The sequence below is a fragment of the Strongylocentrotus purpuratus genome, unplaced genomic scaffold, assembly GCF_000002235.5.
Source record: "Strongylocentrotus purpuratus isolate Spur 01 unplaced genomic scaffold, Spur_5.0 spur5_scaffold_19, whole genome shotgun sequence".
Classification (NCBI taxonomy): Eukaryota; Metazoa; Echinodermata; class Echinoidea; order Camarodonta; family Strongylocentrotidae; genus Strongylocentrotus; species Strongylocentrotus purpuratus.
Window position 1 is genome coordinate 5244012 of NW_022145604.1, and position 24431 is coordinate 5268442.

General features: G+C 37.9%; 1 protein-coding gene across 2 annotated transcripts in view; it reads left to right on the top strand.

Annotated features, from left to right (window-relative positions):
* The first annotated feature begins 6941 nt into the window (after positions 1 to 6941).
* The window catches only part of LOC100889527 (integrin alpha-V), a 35494-nt gene continuing 18004 nt past the window's right edge, over positions 6942 to 24431 (top strand). Inside the window, exons 1-11 of one of the 2 annotated variants that reach the window (XM_030990098.1) lie at positions 6942 to 7452; positions 10851 to 10854; positions 15794 to 15939; positions 17848 to 17954; positions 18936 to 19086; positions 19516 to 19580; positions 20500 to 20542; positions 21167 to 21265; positions 22035 to 22123; positions 22607 to 22713; positions 24015 to 24120. In XM_030990098.1, coding sequence (XP_030845958.1) covers positions 7257 to 7452; positions 10851 to 10854; positions 15794 to 15939; positions 17848 to 17954; positions 18936 to 19086; positions 19516 to 19580; positions 20500 to 20542; positions 21167 to 21265; positions 22035 to 22123; positions 22607 to 22713; positions 24015 to 24120 — 1113 coding nt within the window. In that variant the 5' untranslated portion in view covers positions 6942 to 7256. Of the gene's footprint in view, positions 7472 to 10850; positions 10855 to 15793; positions 15940 to 17847; positions 17955 to 18935; positions 19087 to 19515; positions 19581 to 20499; positions 20543 to 21166; positions 21266 to 22034; positions 22124 to 22606; positions 22714 to 24014; positions 24121 to 24431 lie in introns of both variants that reach the window. The other variant, XM_030990097.1, reaches the window with a different exon arrangement.

Consider the following 24431-nt stretch of genomic DNA (forward strand, 5'->3'; position numbering starts at 1 on the left):
TAAATGAAAATGAAACGGGAATTCTAAACAAACTTGTTATCAACTTGATAAATGCCCCTCCCCTTCTTTCTTTTTCTTTCTCTCTCTCCCCCCTCTCTCTCTCTCTCTCTCTTTCTCTGTTTCTTTCTCTATCGTTTTGTATTATATTTAATATTATTGTTACTGTTATTGTTGGTGTTTTTGTCACTATCATGATTATTTTTATTCAATTGTTATTATTAAGTAGTAGTGTAGTAGTAGTAATAGTAGTAGATGTAGTAGTCGTAGTAGTAGTAGAAGTAGTAGTAGTATTAGTAGTAGTAGTAGTAGTAGTAGTAGTAGTAGTAGTAGTAGTAGTAGTAATAGTAGTAGTGGTGGTGGTGGTAGTAGTAAATCTTTATCCTTTTTTCCTCTTCTGTTTTAAAATCCAAATCATGTGTACATGTTGTGACAAAATATTCAGGAATATCACCGCAATGTGTTTCATTTTCCTGTTGCAGAGGCTTATACAAATAAAATACATTTCCAGTGATGACAATTAAAAAAATCTGAACGGTATTTAACATTATGCATGGTAACGCATGCATTTGCGGTTTTGGTGAGTCATAATTGCAATGACGACCTTCGTCATTGCCTTGTTTTCGTTCACATTCTGCCCCATTAATATTCTCCTTTTCCTTTTCCTTATCCTTATCCTTATCCTTATCGTCTGGAAATCGCATTCGTTTAGCACGTAGTGTTTGTGACTCCTAGTTAGGTGCTTTTCTCATGTCCTTTTCCTTTCAAATTTCATAGGCATGGTCTCTAACATCTCATCAAGGTCACTACATTCTTCGATTTTGGAAATCACTCATGCATGACCGTCCAAGCGCCATTTTGTCCGTTTCTGGTCCATTTTAAGGCCTTTATATCTTCCTTCCTATCTCCACTATCCTAGATCCTACAAACTTCTAACAAATTCCTCTAGATAGTCTGAGAGATGTTCTTTCATCTGCGACAGATGACTTGACCTTCAAAATGCCATCTTCATACTCGAAATTCAAATCTAAAACCGACTCCGTCAAAAATCTCTCAAGTTCTTGAAAAATGGACCCCTAAATAATCTAAAACTGCCATAACTTTCTCATATAAATTCCGTTTTGTATTTAAATCTTACAGTATCTTTATCTCATAATTGCACATAGCCATGCCAAATTTCACGCTCCAATGGCTTTGCACAACATAAATAGCGCCCTCTAAAGTTCTGGGAATTGGCTTTCTTTCTGTGGCCGTATCTCCATAATGGCTTGGCAAACCCGTACCCTTTTTGGATTTAGATACTTGAAGATATGCCCTTTCCAGCCATATACAAAATTATATACCCTAACACTGACCGACTTTGCGAAAAATGCCCTCCAAATTCGCCATTTTCAAGAAAATTGAGAAATAACTTCAAATTGCTCTAAATTAGCGATCTTTATACCTACATCAATGAAACTTGGCAGACATATGTATCCATATACGTGACAACTGTCCACCAAGTTTGGTAAAATTCGAATATGTCAGCGCAAAGTTATCGCCAAAAATGATGAATTTACTATGCATTACGTAATAGCGCGTTTAATGCGTGCAATACATTGCGCGAAGATAACAATGGTGTCAAACTGACCGCAATGAAGTGCCCTTTTGAATGATACCAAGTATAGTATATGTTCACACAGAAAATTGTGAATAAATCGCATTTGAACAAAGGTCACTACACGAATTCCGCCGAGTTTCCGCCCGAATCTAACACGTATCGGCTATGACGTCATTTTTTCGGACTGCTTTTCGCCCCTTAAACGTCCTTTTTTTTCCTTGAAAATTTGCAGTGACATGCCGAGTTCCAATACGCAGGGCACCTCTTGGCCGGATTTTTAAAATTGGTCAATGGGGCCATTTAAGACGCCATTTTGTCTTATAAATCTATTTTACATCACGTGTTTCGATAGGATTATCATAGAAAAAAAGTGAGTGGTTTACAATAACAATCATGAAATTCTCTTTCTAATGATACCAAATACGGCTCATAAAGAGACATAAAGAGAGAGAGAAAAAACAATTTAACTCCGGTCATAATACAGATCCTGTACGTTTTCCGCTCATGCATTACACGCATTGTCTATGGGGCATATCGGGTTCACGCTTTTGACCCCCAGAACGATCTGTATTGCAATGACGAACATGCACCAAATCCCCTTGGTTTTTGCACGCAGTGCTTGCGAGCCCTTTCTACGTCCTTTCCCCTATCCCAATTTCTTTCAAACTTCGTAGGCATATAGTCACTACCATCCCATCAAGGTCACTGTTGAGGCCTTTCTCTCGCCCTACCTATCTCTAACATCACAGAAGCTACAGACTTCGTACAAATCGCTCTGGATAGTCCGAGAGAAGCTCTTTCGTTTGACACGTAGAAACATGGCGTCATTGCACGCACATCGTTGTGACACGATTGCATTTCTAGTTTTATATTTGTATTGTGTGGGCTATTGGTGTCATTTCAATTAAATATTTTGGCCATTGTGGTTAAGGGGAATCAAAAGTGTTTGCAGATCATTACGGTGAATGCACATTTTATTGACAACACTACCGGAAATATGTTCATGACCTCAAAGTGACCTTCTCTACATGATGTAGCTCTACTATTTGTGATCATTTGCGAAAAGGGGTCTGTTCGTTACTCTGTCTCACCATAAGAAATTATAAAAGGGTTCCTGGAGCAATTTGGATACCAACAAATTAGAGATTTAGCTTATTAAGAGCTGCAATGCCAATTCATTTTCAGTGATAGAATCTGTCATGAATTCACGCCTTTTTTCTGATTATTCTCAAACTATCATATAGATGTCTCGTAAAACTCGGTACCCTCTCTACTCTCGATGAAACATGAAATTGTTTTAGGTCTATTTGATACTGGCGGTGATGATTGTGATAATGAAAACATCATAAGGATAATAGGCCTTACGATGATGATGACTGGGTATGATGATAACAACAATGATTACGATAAAAATACAAGTAAGTAGTAGTAGTATCAGTAGTAATCGTAGTAGTAGAAGTAGCAGTAGTATTAGTAGTAGTATTAGTATTAGTAGTAGTAGTAGTAGTAGTAGTGGTGGTAGTAGTAGTAGTAGTAGTAGTAGTAGTGGTGGTAGTAGTAGTAGTAGAAGTAGTAGTAGTATTAGTAGTAGTATTAGTATTAGTAGTAGTAGTATCAGTAGTAATTGTAGTAGTAGAAGTAGCAGTAGTATTAGTAGTAGTATTAGTATTAGTAGTAGTAGTAGTAGTAGTAGTGGTGGTAGTAGTAGTAGTAGAAGTAGTAATCGTAGTAGTAGTAGTAGTAGTAGTAGTAGTAGTAGTAGTAGTAATAGTAGATGACTACTACTAGTAGTAGTAGTAATAGTAGATGACTACTACTACTAGTAGTAGTAGTATCAGACTCTTAGTAGTAGTAGTTGTAGTAGCAGCAGCAGCAGCACCAGCAGAAGCAGCAGCAGCAGCAGTAGTAGAAGTAGTAGTAGTAATAGTAGTAGTAGTAGTAGTAGTAGTAGTAGTAGTAGTAGTAGTAGTAGTAGTAGTAGTTGTTGTAATAGTTTTCTTTAATATCCTTTTTTTAAATAACATGCGTTTAAATATCGCCACCCCTAACACAAAAACAACCGACTGTTCTATTATGCTTAATCGTGCATAAGATGTAAAAACCCGGTCTTGGTTTTGTATGTTTTAATCCTAAAATGGAACAAGCAGATTACAACTCCCTGCATGGACGAAGCAGCTTTGACAAAAGATGTAAATTGTCCAGCAGGATTATAAAATACGACCCTCTTTGTGAAATGTATGTAGGAGGGGGTTGAGGGAGGTAATTGCATTGTCCTTTGACAGAACGTTCAGAGAGAAACTGGCTTGTATTGTCTCTGTTAAATGGGCTGTTCGGAAGTGCACAATTAAAATAACTATAAAGATGACATGCAGGAAATGAAAGTCACTGCATCTCACACACGGAACACACCAACACACTCACACGCACACACACACACCACAAGCACAGAAATTATTTACACAAATAGAAAAAACCTTGACCATCACTGTCAGTGGTTTGTTGCCCAAAACCTCGTAAAAGGTCTGTCATAAAAGGGATTGCCCCTTCAGATCGAAAGAGAAACAAATCATATAGAACTAAAAGGCATTTTTTATGTGTGAAAATGAAGCATTTAGTAGCACGGTGGAACATTAGATTGTGACAGCATCATGCTGTCATATGGCTATCTATCAACATTGCACGTGATCTTAAGTACTTTCAAGAAATCACACTTTGTAAAGGGCAATAGACCTTGGCCCATATCAATTTGTTCTAAACTTTCTTAGTAGTGAGCTTACTTGTCAACCAACTATGTATATTGGCCCTAGTTTTATTGTTCGATTTATGCATGTTTTCATCCCAAACCCTTGGATACAAACTATTTGATTCACCTGCTATGCGAAATGTCATTCTTTTGGATGGAACTCATTTGCATTCATTGGTTGTTGCTATGACGGGCAAGCATCTGTCAAGCTTTCAGTCACGAGGAGAACCTTCTTTCCAAAATGATGCATAGAATTACAAATGCCTTTACCTCACCAATAGGCCGGTCTACTAACATATTCAAAGTAATGCATGATTTTTAAACACAGGTTGTTCTTGACAACCCCAAAACTTGCCTTAGGCGTGCCCGACATAACAACAAGTAATGTATGCAGATAGGATTCCTAGTATTGTGGTTCATTCTTTAAGATCAGCTTAATGGAATAGCTCGTTGATACATTGGTAAATTTGAATATGTTTGTAAGCCGGTCTATTGACATGTCTGAGAATGATACAGTGACATATTTTTGCCATTCGAACATAATATATACGGGCAGATCGACAATGTATTGAAATTACATCACGTATAAATAGGGCACATTGCCAGGGCGGAACTGTGAAAAGGTATAATTAATTAACATATGGCTCCGTTTAGTCTCATTTCACAACGCCCCCTATCGTCAGAGCATGATCAGAGCCAGCAGCCTAACATGTTAGCCTATGGACGTTTTTTTTTTAAATCGTTAAAAATTCATTTTTTGTTTAAACGAAAAGCACATCCACCCCGACGTACGTTATCACTAGCTCTTTCATTGGAGCCCTCATGTCTCATTGACTTTTGAAAGTTCACCCACCGTAATTTTTCAAAATAGGTTGCAAGCTCGTCATTGCCTATAATACACATGTGAAACAAGTCTAACTTTGGACTCAGTTTACCAAGCGATTTGAAGATTATAGGTCGAGCACACGAAACATAAAAAGCATGAAGTATCATAGATCACTTCTGCCTATTTCATTATGTCCATTTCATCCAACCCCCCACCGTAATTTTTCCATTTAGTAAAAGCAAACATTTTGCCGAGTTTAGGAAAAACATGAATATTCATGAACGGTCAGACAATACAGCCTTTTAGTACGTAACGTATAGTGAATGGGAATGGGCGATGATCCGTTCAGGAGGTAGAGGTCAGTGGTTTGTGCTGGCAATGTTCACGCGAGCGAAAATGAGACAATCGGAGCAATATGATAGACATACTTGTCGGAAGTCAACATTGTTTGTACAATTCAAGTATGCACTCCAATCCAATGTCATGGACATGGCAATAGACATGTAAGGCTGTTTACTAATTTTATGCATATCTTTTTATCGAGAGGCTCCCTTGACGACTGAAACGATAGGGATGCATTTTGCATACGATGTGAATCAAGGAGTTGATTACCAAGGGCAGTGCATACATTGAAATACATTAGTATAGTACAACTATGAAGGTGGACGTGGAGTTTATAACTTGATACTCAATCTAAGGGTCGAGGGTTCGAATCACAGCCCGGTACTAACGATCTTTGGCAGGACATTAATTCACAATGGCAACTCCCCGCCCAGGTGTAAACGGTTACCTGATAATTGCGTGGCCCTCAGGAGGAACAACTTTGATGCTGATGAGGCTTCCCTGGGTAAATAAAATTATTATTACGAAGGGGGGCTAGACGTTTCGAATCACGTCATTGTTTTAATAGTAACTCCACCGCAAAGGAACTTTGAGGGGAGAAAATGACTGAACAAAAACCAAATGAAATAGCTAGAGGGCGATATGAACGTTCAGTAGCAAAATGATTATGAAAAAGAAAAACGAAGTGACAAAAATTGGAGGGAGGGGGGGGGGGCTTTACATAATGTTTTTCATTGATTTCCAAGTGCTACACCCACCCTACACACACGTATACACTGACACATTAAATGAATTCAAAAGATGCGTCGATTCTTAAAGCGGAAAGATATGTTTATACAACCATCAACTCTTGGTACGTGCATAATTCCTCTATAGATAGATACTTGGCACACCCGCATAACTGGTGTAAGTGGCGTTATATGACCGCCCTGTTGTATGGACTACAGTACGGACCGACCTAGCCAGGGTATCACATTTTGCGAAATTGGATCTTACAAAATGTGAAGTATTTTCGTCTGTGGACACACAATAATGTGTATTAAAGAGCAAAAACCCACGGTAACAAGATCAACAGCAACAACAACAACAGCAAGAACGCAAAGACTTTCATAATTGGTATATAAACTTAAGGAGAATTTCAATACCCTTTTGTATAGGGCTATGCCATAGAAATCATTTTCATAATGAATGTGTAGTTGTCATCTTCGCACGTTTTAATGGGTTATTGAAACAGTTAACCAATTGTCAACGGGGACCGGGTGGCTCAGCTTAAATTCTTAACTTCTTTGTTTAACTCGATTTTGAAGAAAAGCTTAAACCCAGCATCGGGTTTAAATATTATTAAAAACAAACAAAGATAATGCTGCAACTTCGGGCAGCGCGGACGGAGCGCGCGCATCACTAACACTGTGCGTTCATTTGCATCCGCCTCACACTCACACTGTCACTCAGCTATTAAGGGTGCTGTCACGAATTGTTTATTGACCGTTCACTTAGCCGATTCAGTGTCAAGTACTTTCATATGAAACTATTCAACCAAGGATTCAACAGAACCCCGGAACAAGTCGAGGAGCCGATGAGGAAGTTATCAAAATTCTGTAATCGGTGCCTATCAGAAAAACGGTCTGAATGATTTTCCAGTGGGTGTTCGCTGCCTTCTAAACCTTATCTGAATTTGGCCAGGCGTACATGAATCCCATTGTCATATAAGCTACTTATCGCAACCCCGTCACTTTACAGTTTTCACGATGTCCGGCCCGACATCGCTCTCAATGACCACTGGATACATCTTCTCCATTGCATTGTGTATCACCATTTGTTCGAGATGGGCCGTAGTCGTCCATGGCTTCAACGTCGATACATCGTTCCCGTTGTACTTCACCCACGATGACACGGATAGCCAGTTTGGACTCTCACTAGCACTTCATAGTGAGGGAAAAGAGAGTGAGGGGAAAGAGAATATGTGAGTAATACAAGTTTTTAATTTTATCTATTTTATCTAATTGTTTATTCTTGTCCACATATGTGGAAATATGATTTCCAACCAGAAATAACAAGCAATACAAGAAATCAAGACAGAAAAATAAAGTACAATAGAAACACATACAAATACAAAAAAATATTTATATATACCCAAAGGGTGTAACTCTACATTGTCTACTCATATTTGTTATTCAATGCATGATAAATAATTAGTACTGGTCTTTCTTTTCCTTTAAACCTATTTGATAGCGCGCATACAATTGTTATGTAATGTTTACATCTGATTAAAGTAATTACAACATTGCCATGTTGTAAATAGATCATATTTATTTACCCAGCATAGCCACATCAGTATTAATACTGCTCTTTCTGCGGGCCCTGTAACTATTACTACCCATCAATAATACCCGCTTACTCCTAGATGGAGCCTGAGTGACAAATGTGGATTAAGGTCTTGCTAAAGGACGTTAGTGCCGGGCTGGGATTCGAACCCTGAACTCTAGGATTGAGAGTCGAGTGAGTGAATGAACCACGAAACCAAAATGTACCTCCCTTCACCAAGTAGTATCCACGTTATGTCATGTATATTTTAAATATAAAATGTGTATTATTGTAGTTATTGTATCCATCTCTTTTTTCAAAACTTCACTGTCTCCATGTATATATAACTTGTGTCATTTTTTTGTTGTTAGTATGTCATTTTAGTTTCCCCCTTTTATTCCGCTCCCGCTTCTTTTCTTTCTTTTCTTTCTTTTTTAACCTCAAAATCAAGTAAATATCATTTGGCAATTTACCAATGTTGTTGAAGGATTACGATTGACACAAGCTCTGCTTTGAAAATAACAGTTTCACTAGGCCTTCAATTTCAATTTGATTTACCGATTATAATGACATTTATTATATACAACCAAAGGTTTGAATTCATATATTATTCAGGCCCATCAATCCACATTCTGCTTAAGGTATCCATAAAATTAATGTATGGAAGATAAATGATGGGTTGTGAAATTGCTGTAATGTTTGGTAAGTGGTAATAGATTTGGTCTTATTGCGACTGAAATACCATATACTGGAGAACTAAATGCAAACCTTTAAACATGTTGTTTTGTTTTGGCTCTTTTTTTTAATATTTGGGGTGACTTATATTGACTTATTTGAGGCAATCGTGTATGTACATGTATAAGGACTAGATGCATGCATGAAATTACTCGGTAAATGCATCTATTTCATTATTTGCATGCATATTACTGTGGAATTATCTTGTTTCAGTACATCGGTAAATATAGGATGTTTGCCTGACTAATTCGGTAAACGTTTTATTATAATAAATCATCATGCATGACTGCAATCGAAACGCACGATTGAACACTTTAGAGGCAAAGGTCAGATAGCATTCAGGAATTTGTTTTCTTTGTTTGTTTTACCTGATTGCTAAGAAAGCATGCGTATGCCTGTAAGCATGGACCTACTACTGTAGTAGGTCCATATTGTTAGTAAACAAATGTAGGAACTTTGCCTTTCAGCGTTTCCGAGGGACTTGGTAATAAGAATTAATGCCTTACCAAAGGGTACTATAGCGCATCGACTTAATTTCGAAAACCGGGATATCCCGGTTACGAGATCACTGATCTACCATTGAGCCACCGCGCCTCCCGGAAATGGTACTTCAGTCAACAAAAGCCCACATCGTTAAATCCCCACCCCTCCCCCTCATATTTATATGATATAAAATTTGTTCAAGATTTACTTTCTGAACAGATAGGATTTGATAACTTAAGCTAGAATAAAATCCACATTATATGTTTACAATGATTTTAAAACGCGGCCACAACCTACGAGACGGACTGTCAACGAGATCGACAGTGTCTGTCTCATGTGCGTCAAGCCGTGACGCTCCTATAGCGCTCCAAAATTATGACCCATTTATGGATAACTGATGTTTCATATATATACCTGAAGATATGGCCTATATATACATGTATATTCAATTCTGAATGAACGCCATAAAACTACTACCAACAACAACAACATTGTGACCCCTGTCATAGCCGGGATATTGTTTCCATCGTTTCATGAAACGTTATAGTTACATCTTTACCGACATCCAATTGAAACTTTAATAACAATTTAATACTCTTATTACAATGGGTTGTTAACGATCTTGTACTTATGACAGTTTCGTGAGATGCTGCCCTGGATTTGTAATTAATTGTATGGACAATATTCTCATTCTGTGTACAAGGTCGTCGTGAAGGGAGCAAGTAAAGTAAATAAACAGGAGGCAGACTGAGGATAAAATGGCGGAATTATTAGAGTAATATTCCACCAATTCTTTGAAAGAAAAAGACAGAAGAGAGAACCCGAATAACGAAAACTATGTAGGTTATGTAAAAAAAAAAAAGGAGGGAAAGTTGGAAAGTGTAAGTGATATGTTCACGCTGTTACGTCAAGGGCGTATTAGATATCATGTACGTATAACTTCCTCTACTAGTCTGTACTGTGTAAATCACAGTACCGGTTAGGTCACAAATCTCTACTCAAAATATTTTAGTGATATGATCCGTTCAAGCTGTGATGTCAAGGGCATGTAGATACCATATACGTATAACTTCCTATTTGTCTATATTGAGGAAATCAGAGTACAAGTCACAAAGTCAAAATAGATCTACACAAAGTATTTTAGTGATATATTGTCCCCCAACCCCAAAGGTTTTTATCATGATGGCTGTTTATCGTAAAGAAGTTGCAATAACGGAGCGGCAAATGGCATGTCTATACGCAATCATGTTATATTATCGTAATGATATATTATCGTGATGTTATAATATAATGTTATATATACCATATTGATATATTATCATAATGTTATATTATCATAATGATATATTATCATGATGATATATTATCATGATGATATATTATCATAATGATATATTTTTATATTGATATACTATCATAATGATATATTTCCATAATACTATATAATCATAATGTTATAATATCATAATGTTATATTATCATAATGATGTAATTATCATAATGATATATTGTCATGATATATTATCATAATGATATATTATCATATTGATATACTATCATAATGTTATACTAACGTAATGTAATATTACCACAATGTTATATTTCCATAATGTTATATTATCATAATGTTATATTTCCATAATGTTATATTACCACAATGTTATATTTCCATAATGTTATATTATCATAATGTTATATTATCATAATTGTACATTTCACCGGGGCAATGGGTAAGAAGGTAATATGGTATTTGGTTCTAATGCCATATTGGAGACCTTTGGGTTGTCGATCCCTTTTCAGGGTGTCTGCAAGATAGAGAGATATGTAGTTACGATTACTATCTCGATGGTAAAGGGTGGTGGCTAAATGTTGCAAGAGATGGGCATATGGGACTAAACTTGTCAATAATAAAAATCTTAACTAGCCCTGTTAACAATGTCCATATTTGACCTCAAGGAAACAATACTAATAGTCAGGTTTTAAAATTTACCTGGAATGTTTCTAAACATAAAGTCGATCATGCTGAAAAAGGTCACCAAATCGTTGTTATATTTCCACAAGGTTAAACAAAATAATTAGAATTGGCCACCAGTAACGAATGGAGGTGTTGTGGTATATACACACAAATTAAATGAAGGTAAATACGAGGGGGAACTACATGTATGACGAGAGGTCATGTGGAAATTTGTGTATAGTGATGAGCAGTTAAAAAAAAAGAAAATAAAGTATTACGGAAGAATATAATTCCAAAATATCAAATATCAGATCTCTTGTATTGAATTCAAAAATATTAAGTATCAAAATTGATATAAAAATATTAAATGTCAAATATTCACGTATCAAATTCGAAAGTTGAATATCAGTGTGAATAGGTTCATGCATGGGTTTGGCTTGATTTACTATGACCTACCAAGAAACACTTCGCTGTACTGGTTACGAATTTCCAAACGGTTTTGAAATTCAATCGTACCCCTGCTACCAGCACGTCTGGTTTAATGTCACTTTTTCAGGATCCATACTAGAATTTTGGCCATCACAACGTGACAGATAATCTTCAGAAGGAAGTTTGCAAGTTGAAACAAATATATGTGAATTCCGCTTTCAATATGAGGCATTATCAATGCATTTCAACTAATCCTGGTTTAATGTTACACCTCGAAATCAAATTCGGGAGCAAACGTTGATACTTGGACAATTCCGGTTGCGACTGATATTACACACAAATTGGATAAACTGCATTATACCAGAAGTGTTTATTTGATTTGTTTTGTTAAACTCATACAGCTGTAAGCCAATACATGAACTATGTACATATATACATGTATATGTATATATAAATATAATTTTTTTTCTTGTACGGAGCAGCATTATTTCTTGTGTTTTTAAGTATTTTCTGGATCTCAGAGCGGAACTCAATACTTATTACGTTATCAAAATGCAGAAAAGAAGTTTTGTTCTAAATCTAACATTAGGGACTTTTAGATTTGCACGTCGACATGGTGGACTGCTACGTGTGACGTCCTTTAAGGCACTGGCAGTGCCTTAAAAGGACATCAAAGTTCCTTAAAAGGACGTCACACGTAGCAGTCCACTATGTCGACGTGCAAATTCCAAAGTCCCTAATCACTTGACGAAGGCTTGCGTAATGTATGTCGACGTCGACCTAATAAAAACTTTCAGATTTAAAGCATGAACATTATCTTCTTCCTCATTTTTTTAGTTTCATTCTATGAGGCCTTTAGGAATTATCTGTAAACTTTCACTTTATTTCTCACTCTTGTTCTCCTTTCCCCCTCCACACCAGGCACGTAGCCACGGGGGGCACGGGGGGGGGGGGCACGTTCCCCCCTAAATTTCCAGGATCGGTTGCACTTTTTTAGACCCCCTTTTTTTTTTTACCTCGATCGATTACATGTATGTGCCCCCCAAACATCAAACTCTGGCTACGTGCCTGCTCCACACACATATCCATGGCGTACTCGCCTATATGACTATAATCCGAGCTTGCTCTAGACTCTCCTTTGCCTTAGTAGTTCCAACGAACTTACGGGGTTGAAACTATTATTCATAATCATGTATAAAAACATTTCCTTGTTGAATCGATAATTTATCTGACATATCTCATAAATGTTTTTGTCAAGCATTATTCAAACGAAAGTGAAACATCACGGTCTTAATAGTTCCAAGATAACGAACTTACGGTGCTGAAACTATTTATCATAATCATGTATAAAAACAATTCCTTGTTGAATCGATAATTTATCTGACATATCTCATAAATGTTTTTGTCAAGCATTATTCAAATGAAAGTGAAACATCACAGTCTTAATAATTCCAAGATAACAAACTTACGGTGTGAAAACATAATTTTGCATAAAAACATTTCCTTGTTGAAACGGTAGTTTATCTACCATTAATGATAAACGCGTTTTCGTTCAAGGATTATTCAAATGAAAGTGAAATGTTGTTTATTCCTTTTGTTTCAACGATTCGTCTCAATACCTGGAATTGCATTGAAAGTACTCCTCAAGTATTCGGAAACCTATGATGATGTTCAACAGTAGCGTATTTGGACCTTGGCGTCGGGAGAGCTGGGGGGGGGGGGGCAAAGCACCCCAGCCACTGCAGCTGATCCATGTATTTCAGCAAGAACAATTCCTAATGATGTGTGGGCGGGAAGGGGGGGGGGTAGAGCGATGTTTGGTCTGCTTACGAACCCGTTTTGATAAGAGTGGCGGTATTAAACGAATTTATAGTCATTTGCGAACGGGCAAAGCGGACGAGCAAAATGAAATGAATGACAAAAGCAACTAATCCTATTAATTCTTATATATTTATATGATAATATTGCAAATTGACTAAAACCTTGGATTTGATCTGTGAGCATTTCATGATACCAGACGAGGTAATGTTTGTCTTCAACAGTTATTTTCTGGCCCTGTGGTCATAACTAAACATTAAATATTCCAATACTTTAGCATTTGAGGTAATGCATTAATTGGGAAAAGAAATGATTTGGTAAGTAGATGGACTACATAGGAAAGTGTTATAGAAAGAGCCCGGCGGCAGTCGAGCATAAGTCACGTGGTACTCCAGCCTGTCAATTGTCTTTCAGATCCAATACGAGACAATGACATTGAGTCGATGATAAAGTGCAGCAGTGGATTGGTGCAAACTATGATTTGACAGTTATGCCTGCTTTATATTTCGGGGAAACAAAAGGAAATGATGAGTTTTTATCAAACACCCTATTTAATTCATAGGAATAAAGAATAATTGCCTTATAAAACATATTCTGTATTAATTTGTTTTTCTCATTTAGAAACGATGACTAAATCCCAAACTTTACCCCTAGTTCCGGCTTTCTTGTTAGATTATTACAAATCGATAACGTGTTTGTTCTTTTTTACGTTGGATGGGGGAGGAGGAGGGGTAACTGCAGCAATGAGAGACGTATTCAATTAAGCGTATACCTAAATCTAGTCCTATGTCCGTCGCACACGATAAAGCCTATGAAAACGATACCGTTGAACCATGCGCCATTAATTCGACGCAACGTTTACAACGTTTACGTCGTTCGTCCTCTCGCATCTGCGCATGATGCGTCAGTCACTGACGCACATCCACACGTCAGACAGACTGGCGTTACGAGGGATGGTTTACGGCTGGGTAGAGGGGATTGAATGTGGGCAAACATTTCCTGCAAGGATGTATGCACAGAGCAGGGATCGAACCAAGAACCTTTCGTATGAGAGTCATCAAAATACCACGACGATATCATAATATTTCTCATTTGTTGGTGGTTTCATGCGTGGTTCAATAAAGAGAGTGCCCCCCCCCTCCCTCTCTCTCTCTCTCTCTCTCTCCCCCCTAGTCAATTATTCCCGTGTGTAAGGTTCGGCTTCATAATTATAATCTATTCTTTAAGCCACCGTTGTGCGAGGCCACCACAAGAGAAGATTTTTAAAAGAAAATGTCCATGATTTGTTTAGGTAGTGATAACAGAAGTTTGAAGCCTATTTACCTTACAATAACTCTCCTTCTCACTAAAATATCAGGTGATATTCATTTGCGGGTTATAAATCTGTCGGGGAGGGGGGCAAGCTGCCCAATCGCCCCTTCGCTCTACAATATTTGCCATCACAAAAAGGCATGTGGTGTTATTGAATAAAATGTGATACAGTAGTATGGAATATTAGCTTCCTTAACTTCCCTTTCGGAATGTATAAACGGAAATGCGTTACGTTTGATTGAATAAGGGACTGTCATTGATCGTAATTGATTCTATTAACATTATATCATACCATCCTGTCATCCGATTAGAGTGATTGTTTTCCCGGTTTCGTGGAATTTCTCTTCACAACGATTGTGATGTGGCCTTTAAAGTATTCCATGAAATCCTCCATGACTGATCATAAAACCAGCACAAAAGTAATTCGGATGATCTGTCCTCAATGGTTATGGATGTCAAACATACGTAGGAATTTCTTTGATATCTTATTGTTTATCACATTTACCCCGTATACGCTCAATTTAATACCATCTCTTTATCTATTTTTCATGTTTCTGTACAAAATATCCCTCGTCACATATACATGTAGTTGCGTGTGGTTATGAAAATGTTATCGATTTTGCAGTTAGCGAGTCAATTTTATTTAATTCTTTGTATATTTTGATTTGTGTGATTTTATGTCAAGCAATACATTTAAGCGCCACTGCATTACTTATAGCTATACTTGCACCCTCTATATAGCAAACAATGCCTAATCGGTGACCATTGGTCCCCCATGGTCCCCTTTTTTCTTGTGTTAATTGAGAGCTGATTTGATGAGGTAACCACCTGTCAGTGACCATGCAGGGAGGTCTAAACCCTCCTGACCAAACTAGTGCAGAGAGGCTTTAAAAACAAATAGCCATGCTGTTGAACGAAAGAGATGGAGGTCAACAAGGATGAGTGGAGTACAATGAAGTAAAGGGAATGTGATGGTGTTAAAAGGGCAATGAAAATAAACTGCACATCATATAAAGGATGATGTTAAGGATATAAATAATGCTGTTATAACTCGGGTCTCTCTCTCTCTCTCTCTCTCTCTCTCTCTCTCTCCCCCTCTCTCTCTCTCTCTCTCTCTCCTCTCTCTCTCTCTCTCTCTCTCTCCCTCTCTCTCCTTTCTCTCCCCTCTTTCTTCTCTGTCTCTCCCCTACTCTCTCTCTCTCTCTCTCTCTCCTACTATTCTACCATTCTACCATCTTCTTTTATCCATAGGTTACTGGTAGGGGCACCTCGGGCCATGTCATCGGGGTATTCCGCGGACCAGTCGATAGTAAGGAGCGGGGCCCTCTACAAGTGCCCCATAGATACATCGATCGGGACACGGGCCGATTGCCAGGAGATAGTTGTGGATACAACAGGTGAGTTGCGTTTCCTTTCGTGTCTGTTTGGCGGCAGTATATTACGGTCCCTCGTCGAATTTGGTGATAGGGCTAAAGTCGGCGAGGAACGTCGCTTGTTGGCCCAGCATTGACGAATCTTGGGGGAACCACGAGGGGCACATGGCCATACTCTCCCACCCCACCCCTACCTCAAAGCAAAATTCAACTTGGCATGCCTTAAATACACAAATAGAAAATGTGCTCAAATTTGTGTAAGCGCTCTCTTGCCCCCTCCCCTCCTCCCCTTCCCCTCCCCCACATCCCCTCCCCCTCCCCCACATCCCCTCCCTCCTCCCCCACCTCCCATCCCTCCTCCCAGTTCTGATTGCTTGTGAGAGATTTACGGATCATTAGGTGTCCCCGACTAGGCCATTTTCGGGGAGTTGTCCTAGGGGGTAGTTGTCCTGGGGGAAGTGGTCCTAGAGGGTGATTGCCCGAGGGGGTAGTTGTCCTAGGGAGTAGGTGTCCTAGGAGAAGTAAAGAGTCAAGTCATATACAAATAGAAAATATGCCTATTTGATCAATTATTTCTGTTTGTTTGTACTTTTAAATTTTTTCTTTTGTAACGTCTATTTCAACAAGGAAATAAACTCGCATGCTGTTAATGGATTATAATTAGAAGTTATACAACATTCCTTGTTTATTTGGCATAACAGACAAACTCGAGTTGCAAGTAATTAAATAATGAATCATAGCCTATTGATAAATCTTCATAGTTTAATGCGAATCACGTACAAGAATAGTCAACCCGTGAAATTTCATCGAGAAAATGATTTTTCTTATTTGAAGTAGAATCTAAAGATATTTATTGGGTAGCAGGCTGTATAATTATAGACAAGACAAAATAATTTGATGGAGTTACAAACTTTTCATTGAACATGATATGTATCTAGCAAACCTGTCTGGAGAGTTGCAAAGCTCTCGTGTATACAGAAATTAGATACGAAGAGTATCATCGATACCTTTACTAATTACAGTGTGGTTTAATATGATAAATGACAATTGAAAACGTACAAACGAGTTTTGCTTTCGCCCAAAAACTCATTATGGTTGACTATAATCGTTTTTATATCATTAGTCTTGACATTGGATTTACTTAAAGCAATATCAGATTTCAATAATATTTGTGATCAATGTGTAAGCATAGCTCACCTTACACGCACTTCTATTGTTTGTATGTTTCCTTGTAATGTTATTATCGCGTCGACAGACTGAGCTTCCGGGTATCCTGCAAATATTATTCGCTTTTTAGAAAGCACTTGATTTTAATAGATGCAGACTATAAATCGCATTTGATACAACAATGACTTGGCCTATGTTTGTTCTTAATTCTGGATTTCTGGTTATTTTTTCAAATATAATCATAAAATAATTAACTGACATGACGTAGATATACTTTTTTATAATATTCCTTACACAGTCAATTTGTTATATATTGTAAACGTTAAGAAACGGCAAAGGTGATCATTTTAGACAGGTCAGCGGCCACTTTGATTTCTGCCATTCTCGCGTATTTAATAGTTTTCGCATGTTTCAAGTCAGGTAAATTTCAATTTACGTATATTGTAGAAGCAATGGGTAATAACGAGATCCTAGGGGCTTGTGCCTCCAATGAAAGTAAGAGCATAAAGGAGAAAAAGAGAAGGATGGCGGCCAGGTACGTAAAAGGAAGACCCTTAATAAAAAAAGATATATATTACGCGTACTGTGTAATAGAGAAAATGGTGTGCCCCCCCCCTCCCGTGATATGAGATACTTTATGTAAATGTTAGCCATGCATTTATTCGTGTAAGCAACGAAATGCTACCACAATTCTTGTCGTTGTCAATATTGAGACAAATAAAATACATTGTCTACATGATGTTGTACGCCATTGTATTTTTATAGGGAATGAATACCTGGACACTAACAACCCGGACTTCCAGTCAACGAATGCTTCAGGTCAGTGGTTAGGGTCTACCTTACAGAGTGGAGGCCCGGATGGATCAGTCGTGGTATGTATACTCATAACATCGGTTCAAAAGTACTACCACTGATGAGGATGATGATGATGATGATGATAATGATGATGATAATGGTGGTGATGAATATGAGGATGATAAGTAAATATCGCCATTATCCATTCTTATTAAATGCTCAAGGCGCTTCAAAATATCAGGGAACACATTATATCATGACAAAGGAATCGTGTACATGATGATGCATGATGATGATGATGATGATGATGATGATGATGATAATGATGATGATGGAGATGGTGAGGGTGTAGGTGATGATGATGATGGTGGTGGTGGTGGTGGTGGTGGTGGTGGTGATGATGATGATGATGGTGATGATGACGGTGGTGGTGATGATGATGATGATGATGATGATGATGGTTGTGGTAATGATGATGATGATGATGGTGACGATTATGACGGTGGGGGTGATGATGATGATGATGATGATGATGATGATGGTTGTGGTAATGATGATGATGATGATGATGATGGTGATGATGATGACGGTGGGGGTGATGATGATGATGATGATGATGGTTGTGGTAATGATGATGATGGTGGTGATGGTGGTGGCGGTGGTGGTGGCGATGATAGTGATGGTGTAGGTGATGATATTGATGATGATAATGATGATAGAGATGATAATGGTAAGGGTGTAAGTGATGATGATCATTGAGATGATGATGATGATGATGATGATGATGGTGATGATTGTGATGGTGGTGGTAATGATGACGATAGCCAATCAGGTTCTACCCTGCAGAGTAGAGGCACAGACGGTTCAGGGTTGGTTATTATTAAATAATGAATGATATCATTTATACCTAACATCATCTTACAGTTCTGAAACTGATGATGAGAACAAATAATGAGCAATATATAATGTAGATTGCTTTAAAGCCAACGTAGATGTACTAGGTGATATAAATCCAAAATGTTCAAAATTATCATTTTTTTATCTCCTTGGTAATCTAGGTATGCAGACCGCTGTACTCCTATCAAACTATGAATCAAAATCAAGATGTAGACCGATACTTACGAGGTGGCTGTTTCGTCATCAATGGGGGTCTGAGATCACCCGATCCCGGTCTTTTGAACACAGCTGTTAATTTCAACCCTTGCGCTTGTGAGATTTGACTTTCTTTTGTTCTTTCTTTCTTTAATTCTTTCTTTCTTTCTTTTTACTTTCTTTTCTTTCTTCTTTAAACAAAAATCTATGCTCAATTTAAATGTGATAGATTTATAGACAGAGGGTTCTACATACTTATTATCCAGTCTTCGTACCAAACAACAACAAAGATAATGCCGATTAAGAGGCTGTAATGACTACGAACATTTAAATCGTTATTATTCATGAAAAAAACAATTCACTCAACACAAAGTTTTGCTTTTTTTTCTGCTCATGTATAATGTCTTATTCCTCAAATCCCTGATTATTATTTTTTGTTTAAAGTCTCACCAAGAGGCGACACGGAACTGCTACGGGTTAATAAAATAATTCTGCGTCACCCATAAGTCTGATTTTGCCTTCATACATTTGTTTTATCATTGTTAGCTAACTCGGTGGCTTATCGCACCAAATACCGTTGCGAGTTTGGTGGCAGCGCTGCTGTGAGAGATGTAAGTAATCTTCGTGTCCGCTGCACACGAGGCGTTATTATGATTGCGTCAGTGGCCTGCGCTAATCAGCGTCCTGGCCCTGTAACACACTACTAAACAATCGATTGTACATCACGATCAATTGAAAAATATCAATCAAATCGCTATATTTTCTTTGAGTTGCGGGGCCAGGATTTTAAAGTGAATTAGAGCATTTGCTAGTACATATAATTCAATTCAAGGATTGAACCGTACATCTTGCATTCCTCTTTTGCGCCATGTCACTGACGTACAGGGCCCCTCTTTTACAAAGAGTTACGATCGATCCAAATCAATCGTAAGTCCTCCAATCAATCGCAAGTTTACAGTCTCCTATCTCTTATGTACATATTTACGATTGATATCAATCGCAAATAAGTTACGATTGATATCAACTCTTTGTAAGACGGGGCCCAGGGGTATGTTGCATAACAGACTGCATAGGTCACTACGACATAAAATGACGCCTCGTGTTCAACGCACCTCACGCGATTTCAAGTCACGCCCGGTTCCGGTGTTCACAGCATTAACAAAAAACCTTCCAACCGGTACCAATTTAACACTTGGGTGGAGAGTGGCAAATGTAGATTAATGTCTTGCCAAAGGACATTAATGCTGCGGCGGGACTCGAAGTGCGGACCATATGTAATCTTCGGTCCAGAAAAGTGTCCACTAGACCACGGCACTTCTGCAACTGATAAACTGCCCATGCAGGTATCTAAAACCACATACATGTACTTAAACTTGGTTTTTAGATGATACAACCTGCTCATATCAATAGACTTAATAAATTCTTCATCTATTTGTTCATCTAATTTGTCCATCTAATTTGTCCATCTAATTTGTCCATCTAATTTGTCCATTTTATTCTTAATTTAACTTCTTTTTTTAATCCAAACAGACTAAGATTGTATACGGTGCTACCGGAGGCTGTTTGTGGAATGGTAAGATACAAAATTTCCCTCACAGAGCAAAAATTATGTTACCTTTAATACAGAATAGAAAAAATACGACTGGTACATGGAATATAATAACATGAGTACAGGAGAATTCATTAATCAATTATCAATGTTATTATCATTATCAATATCATTAAAAATAGATGTAGTAGTATTAGGAGGAGCAGCAGCAGCAGTATTAGTATTTGGCGTCATCTGTGCGTACGTGAGAGGGGAATAATGAACTGAATCACTGTAACCCTCGGGTCTCTCCTCCCGTTATATTGGGAGTTTGCAGGTGGACCACTGCACCGGGGTTTCCGCCTTATCTCATACGAATAATGCAGTGGGTTTATATTGACACCTACGCGGGGCCCCATTTAACATCCTATCCGAGAAATTGAGTGCTTTCCGCTTTAACCTCGCCTGCGTCTATGAAACCAGGGAGTGGCATCTATAACACACAAAGCAGGCTTCGGTGATCCGCCTCGGTAGAAGTTGAACCGACGATCTTAGGTTCGACAGGTAGACACTTTAAAGACCGTCTGAGACTAATGTGTTCATATTCTTAGACTTAACTAATGTTTATTTCATGACCAATGTGATTTATTTTTCTCTCGTTCTCTTCAGGTCGTATTTGGTACACAAATGATGGGATTACCGATGCGTCTGCTCTGTTCTATTTTCCACAAACATGCCGCTTTAATCTCGATTTTGAATATTACTTTGGTTAGTCAACAGACGTCTCAAATATCTTAGATTAATTATCCAAACGTTTGGGTATGTTTGTTGGTGTTTTTTTTCTTCTCAATGAGGGATCAATTTGGTTGTTACTGTATATTTATAAGTTATTCCTAGACGTTCTTCATGTTGAGACGTTGAATGGAAGTATGAATGGGGGAATGCTGGTGCGATTTAATAAATTATCCAATATCGAGAAAGCCTTCTTCTTCTTCTTCTTCTTCTTCTTCTTCTCTTCTTCTTCTTCTTCTTCTTCTTCTTCTTCTTCTTCTTCTTCTTCTTCTTCTTCTTCTTCTTCTTCTTCTTCTTCTTCTTCTTCTTCTTCTTCTTCTTCTTCTTCTTCTTCTTCTTCTTCCTCCTCCTCCTCCTCCTCCTCTTCTTCTTAATCCTCTGGTTTACCAGGCATCTATTCCATCCAATAAACATTACAAATTGAGTCCTAAATCCAACACATGTGGATAGGGTGAGGGAGGCAATTAGTGCTTTGCATTGTATGTATTTCAAATCTAAAACAGAGATTAACAGAGATTGACAAATATCCTTCATGAGTAAATTTTCGCTTTCAAAATAAAATCAGTCTATGTATCATTGCAACTGAACTGTTGAGTGGGTACAGTACTTTATTTCATAGTTTAACTTTTTTTAAAGACGATATTTTTATATCAATTACGTTTGCTTTTTTAAACAACTTCGCAGATTCGGTATATTGATATATCTGTTATCATATTCTAATTATTGTTTATGTTTTTATTGACAGGTCACGCTGTTGCATTTGGAAATTTTCGGGATGGCCCCACCTTAGAAGTTGCCATTGCCGCACCACGCTGGGATCATGGATTTGGGCGGGTTAGTAAGAGTATAAATTCGTTTTGACTTGAATCATGCAGACGGCCGTCGCCATGGATACAAATTTTCGTTAGTGTTATCCTGATTTGCAAAGAAAAATCCTGTACTTCCTTGATGATAATGATGATCATAATGTTAAAAATTGTAATAATTACAGTGTTTTGATATAACGTTGATCATATCTTTCACTAAAGTCTTGTAGGTGAACATGAGTGGCCCTAATACGGATGCCTGAGGGACACCAAACCCTTGAGGAATTCAAAGCAACATTTTGACAAGATTATTGGAGAAGTGTCTAGAAAATTGCTAAATGCATGTATTTTACACATTTTTCAGATGTGCAATGTGCAAAATTCATTTCAGTTGTAATTTTAGATTTTGTGGTTTGCATTCCAAACTGTCATTATGTAACGACAATGTAATGTCCGCCTGAAGTTATGACTTATTTTCCCTTTATAATTGCCTACTTTTGTTTGTAAATAGGTGTTCTTGTACGATGATGCCTTCATGGAGTATGATATAATCACTGATGGCGATTTAGCCACGTATTTTGGCCATGCCTTAGCTACTTCGGATCTCAATAACGATGGGTAGGTTTTTGTCATTAGGGACTTTTAGATTTGCACGACGAGAACGTGGACTGCTCGTGTGACATCCTTTTAGGGCAATGTGACGTCACTGCCAGTGCCTTAAAAGGACGTCACATTGCCTTAAAAGGATGTCACACGTCTGACGTCGCAGTCCACGTTCTCGTCGTGCAAATCTAAAAGTCCCTATATATCATTAGTTTTGAAATTCTGGGCTTTCTTTGCAATAAAAAGATTGACGCATAGACATCCAAATTATTCATAAGTATACATTTTAAAAATATATTGCCGATAAAGCTATGGTCACAAATCAGAGCAGCGACCGACCGATCAGTAGCCTGCTCGGTCGCTGCTGGAATTTAGGCATCGCCCAGCGATTAGGTCGGTGCCCGGGCGGCGACCGCCCAGGCACCGAGCGTATTTTGGGCGGCGAGTGAAAAGTGAGCAGGCGCCGCCCAAATTTTAATTCCGCGCTAAAACTTCAGCGGCGACCGAGCGATGCCCTAAAAACGAGCGGTGCCTGGGCGGCCGCCGCTCGGTGGCCGGGCAGCCGCTGGGCAGAATTGGTTAAAAACTCGCCGCTCGGCCGCCGAGCAGGTTACTTTTGGATAATGTGACCATAGCATTAGAGAATAAGCCACATCGGAGAAAGCACTCGTACAAATGACAACCAAATATCCTCGGATTTTTTACACATGGAGACTTCCCACAATTTTAGAATAATCACTGCCAAAGGAATTGAGGTGCTTAATGAATAAACATTGGTTTGCCCTCTTGAATTACCTCTTGAATACCTTTACGTGTGTATCAGAGAATATACCGTCGGTGCATAAATGAATAATGATCGCATAGTCCTAACTTTCATGAACACGTATCCAGCAGGCGTCTCGATGGGTTTATACACTTTTGTACAAATGACCTTCTGCCTATGAGCGGAAAACGACAATTGTAAATAAAGAGAGGATAGAGATAAGTTTATTTGTTTTTAAGAATGAAAGAAATAAAGATTACTCTATGAAAATATTTAGAATATTTTCCAAACTACGAATCCGACCAACTCAGGGCCAATTCTGTCCCCGAATCGTGTGGTATTTGCTCAAGTCCTAGGAGAAGCTACATGTAATTAGGCGGTCGTGTTGGCACAAAACATAAACTAAAGTTAGGCATAAATTTGCCAAAGGTTGGTAGCCTTTGTTGATGTCGAAATGGTGCAGCAGCTTCAAGAATACATACGACGAACATCATTTACATTTACAATGACGTAATGACACAATACTTCTTGAACAACCTCTCACCCACAAAAGATTTGATGATCTGGTCATTGGTGCGCCAATGTTTACTGATGAGGAGAGATCAATAGACGCTGGATGGGATGTTGGGAAAATCTTCATATACTACAACGATCAACAGGTAAACACTCTATAGCAAAAATTTGCTTCAATCGAGATCTGGCAAATTTCACTTTAGTATCTATTCACTTATTTGTTGTTACTTTATTCAGATATTTATTTAGTTATTCATTCATTCGATACATATTTGTCTATTCATTTATTTATTCATCATTAATATAAATTTTTGTTAATATATTTATTCATTTATTTATCTTTTTCTAAACATTTTTTATAAATTTCTTCATTTTTTTATGTTCGTTTATTCACTGTTTGTTTGTTCATTCATTCATTTGTTTATTAGATGCGTAAATGATATCGTTATAACTAAAA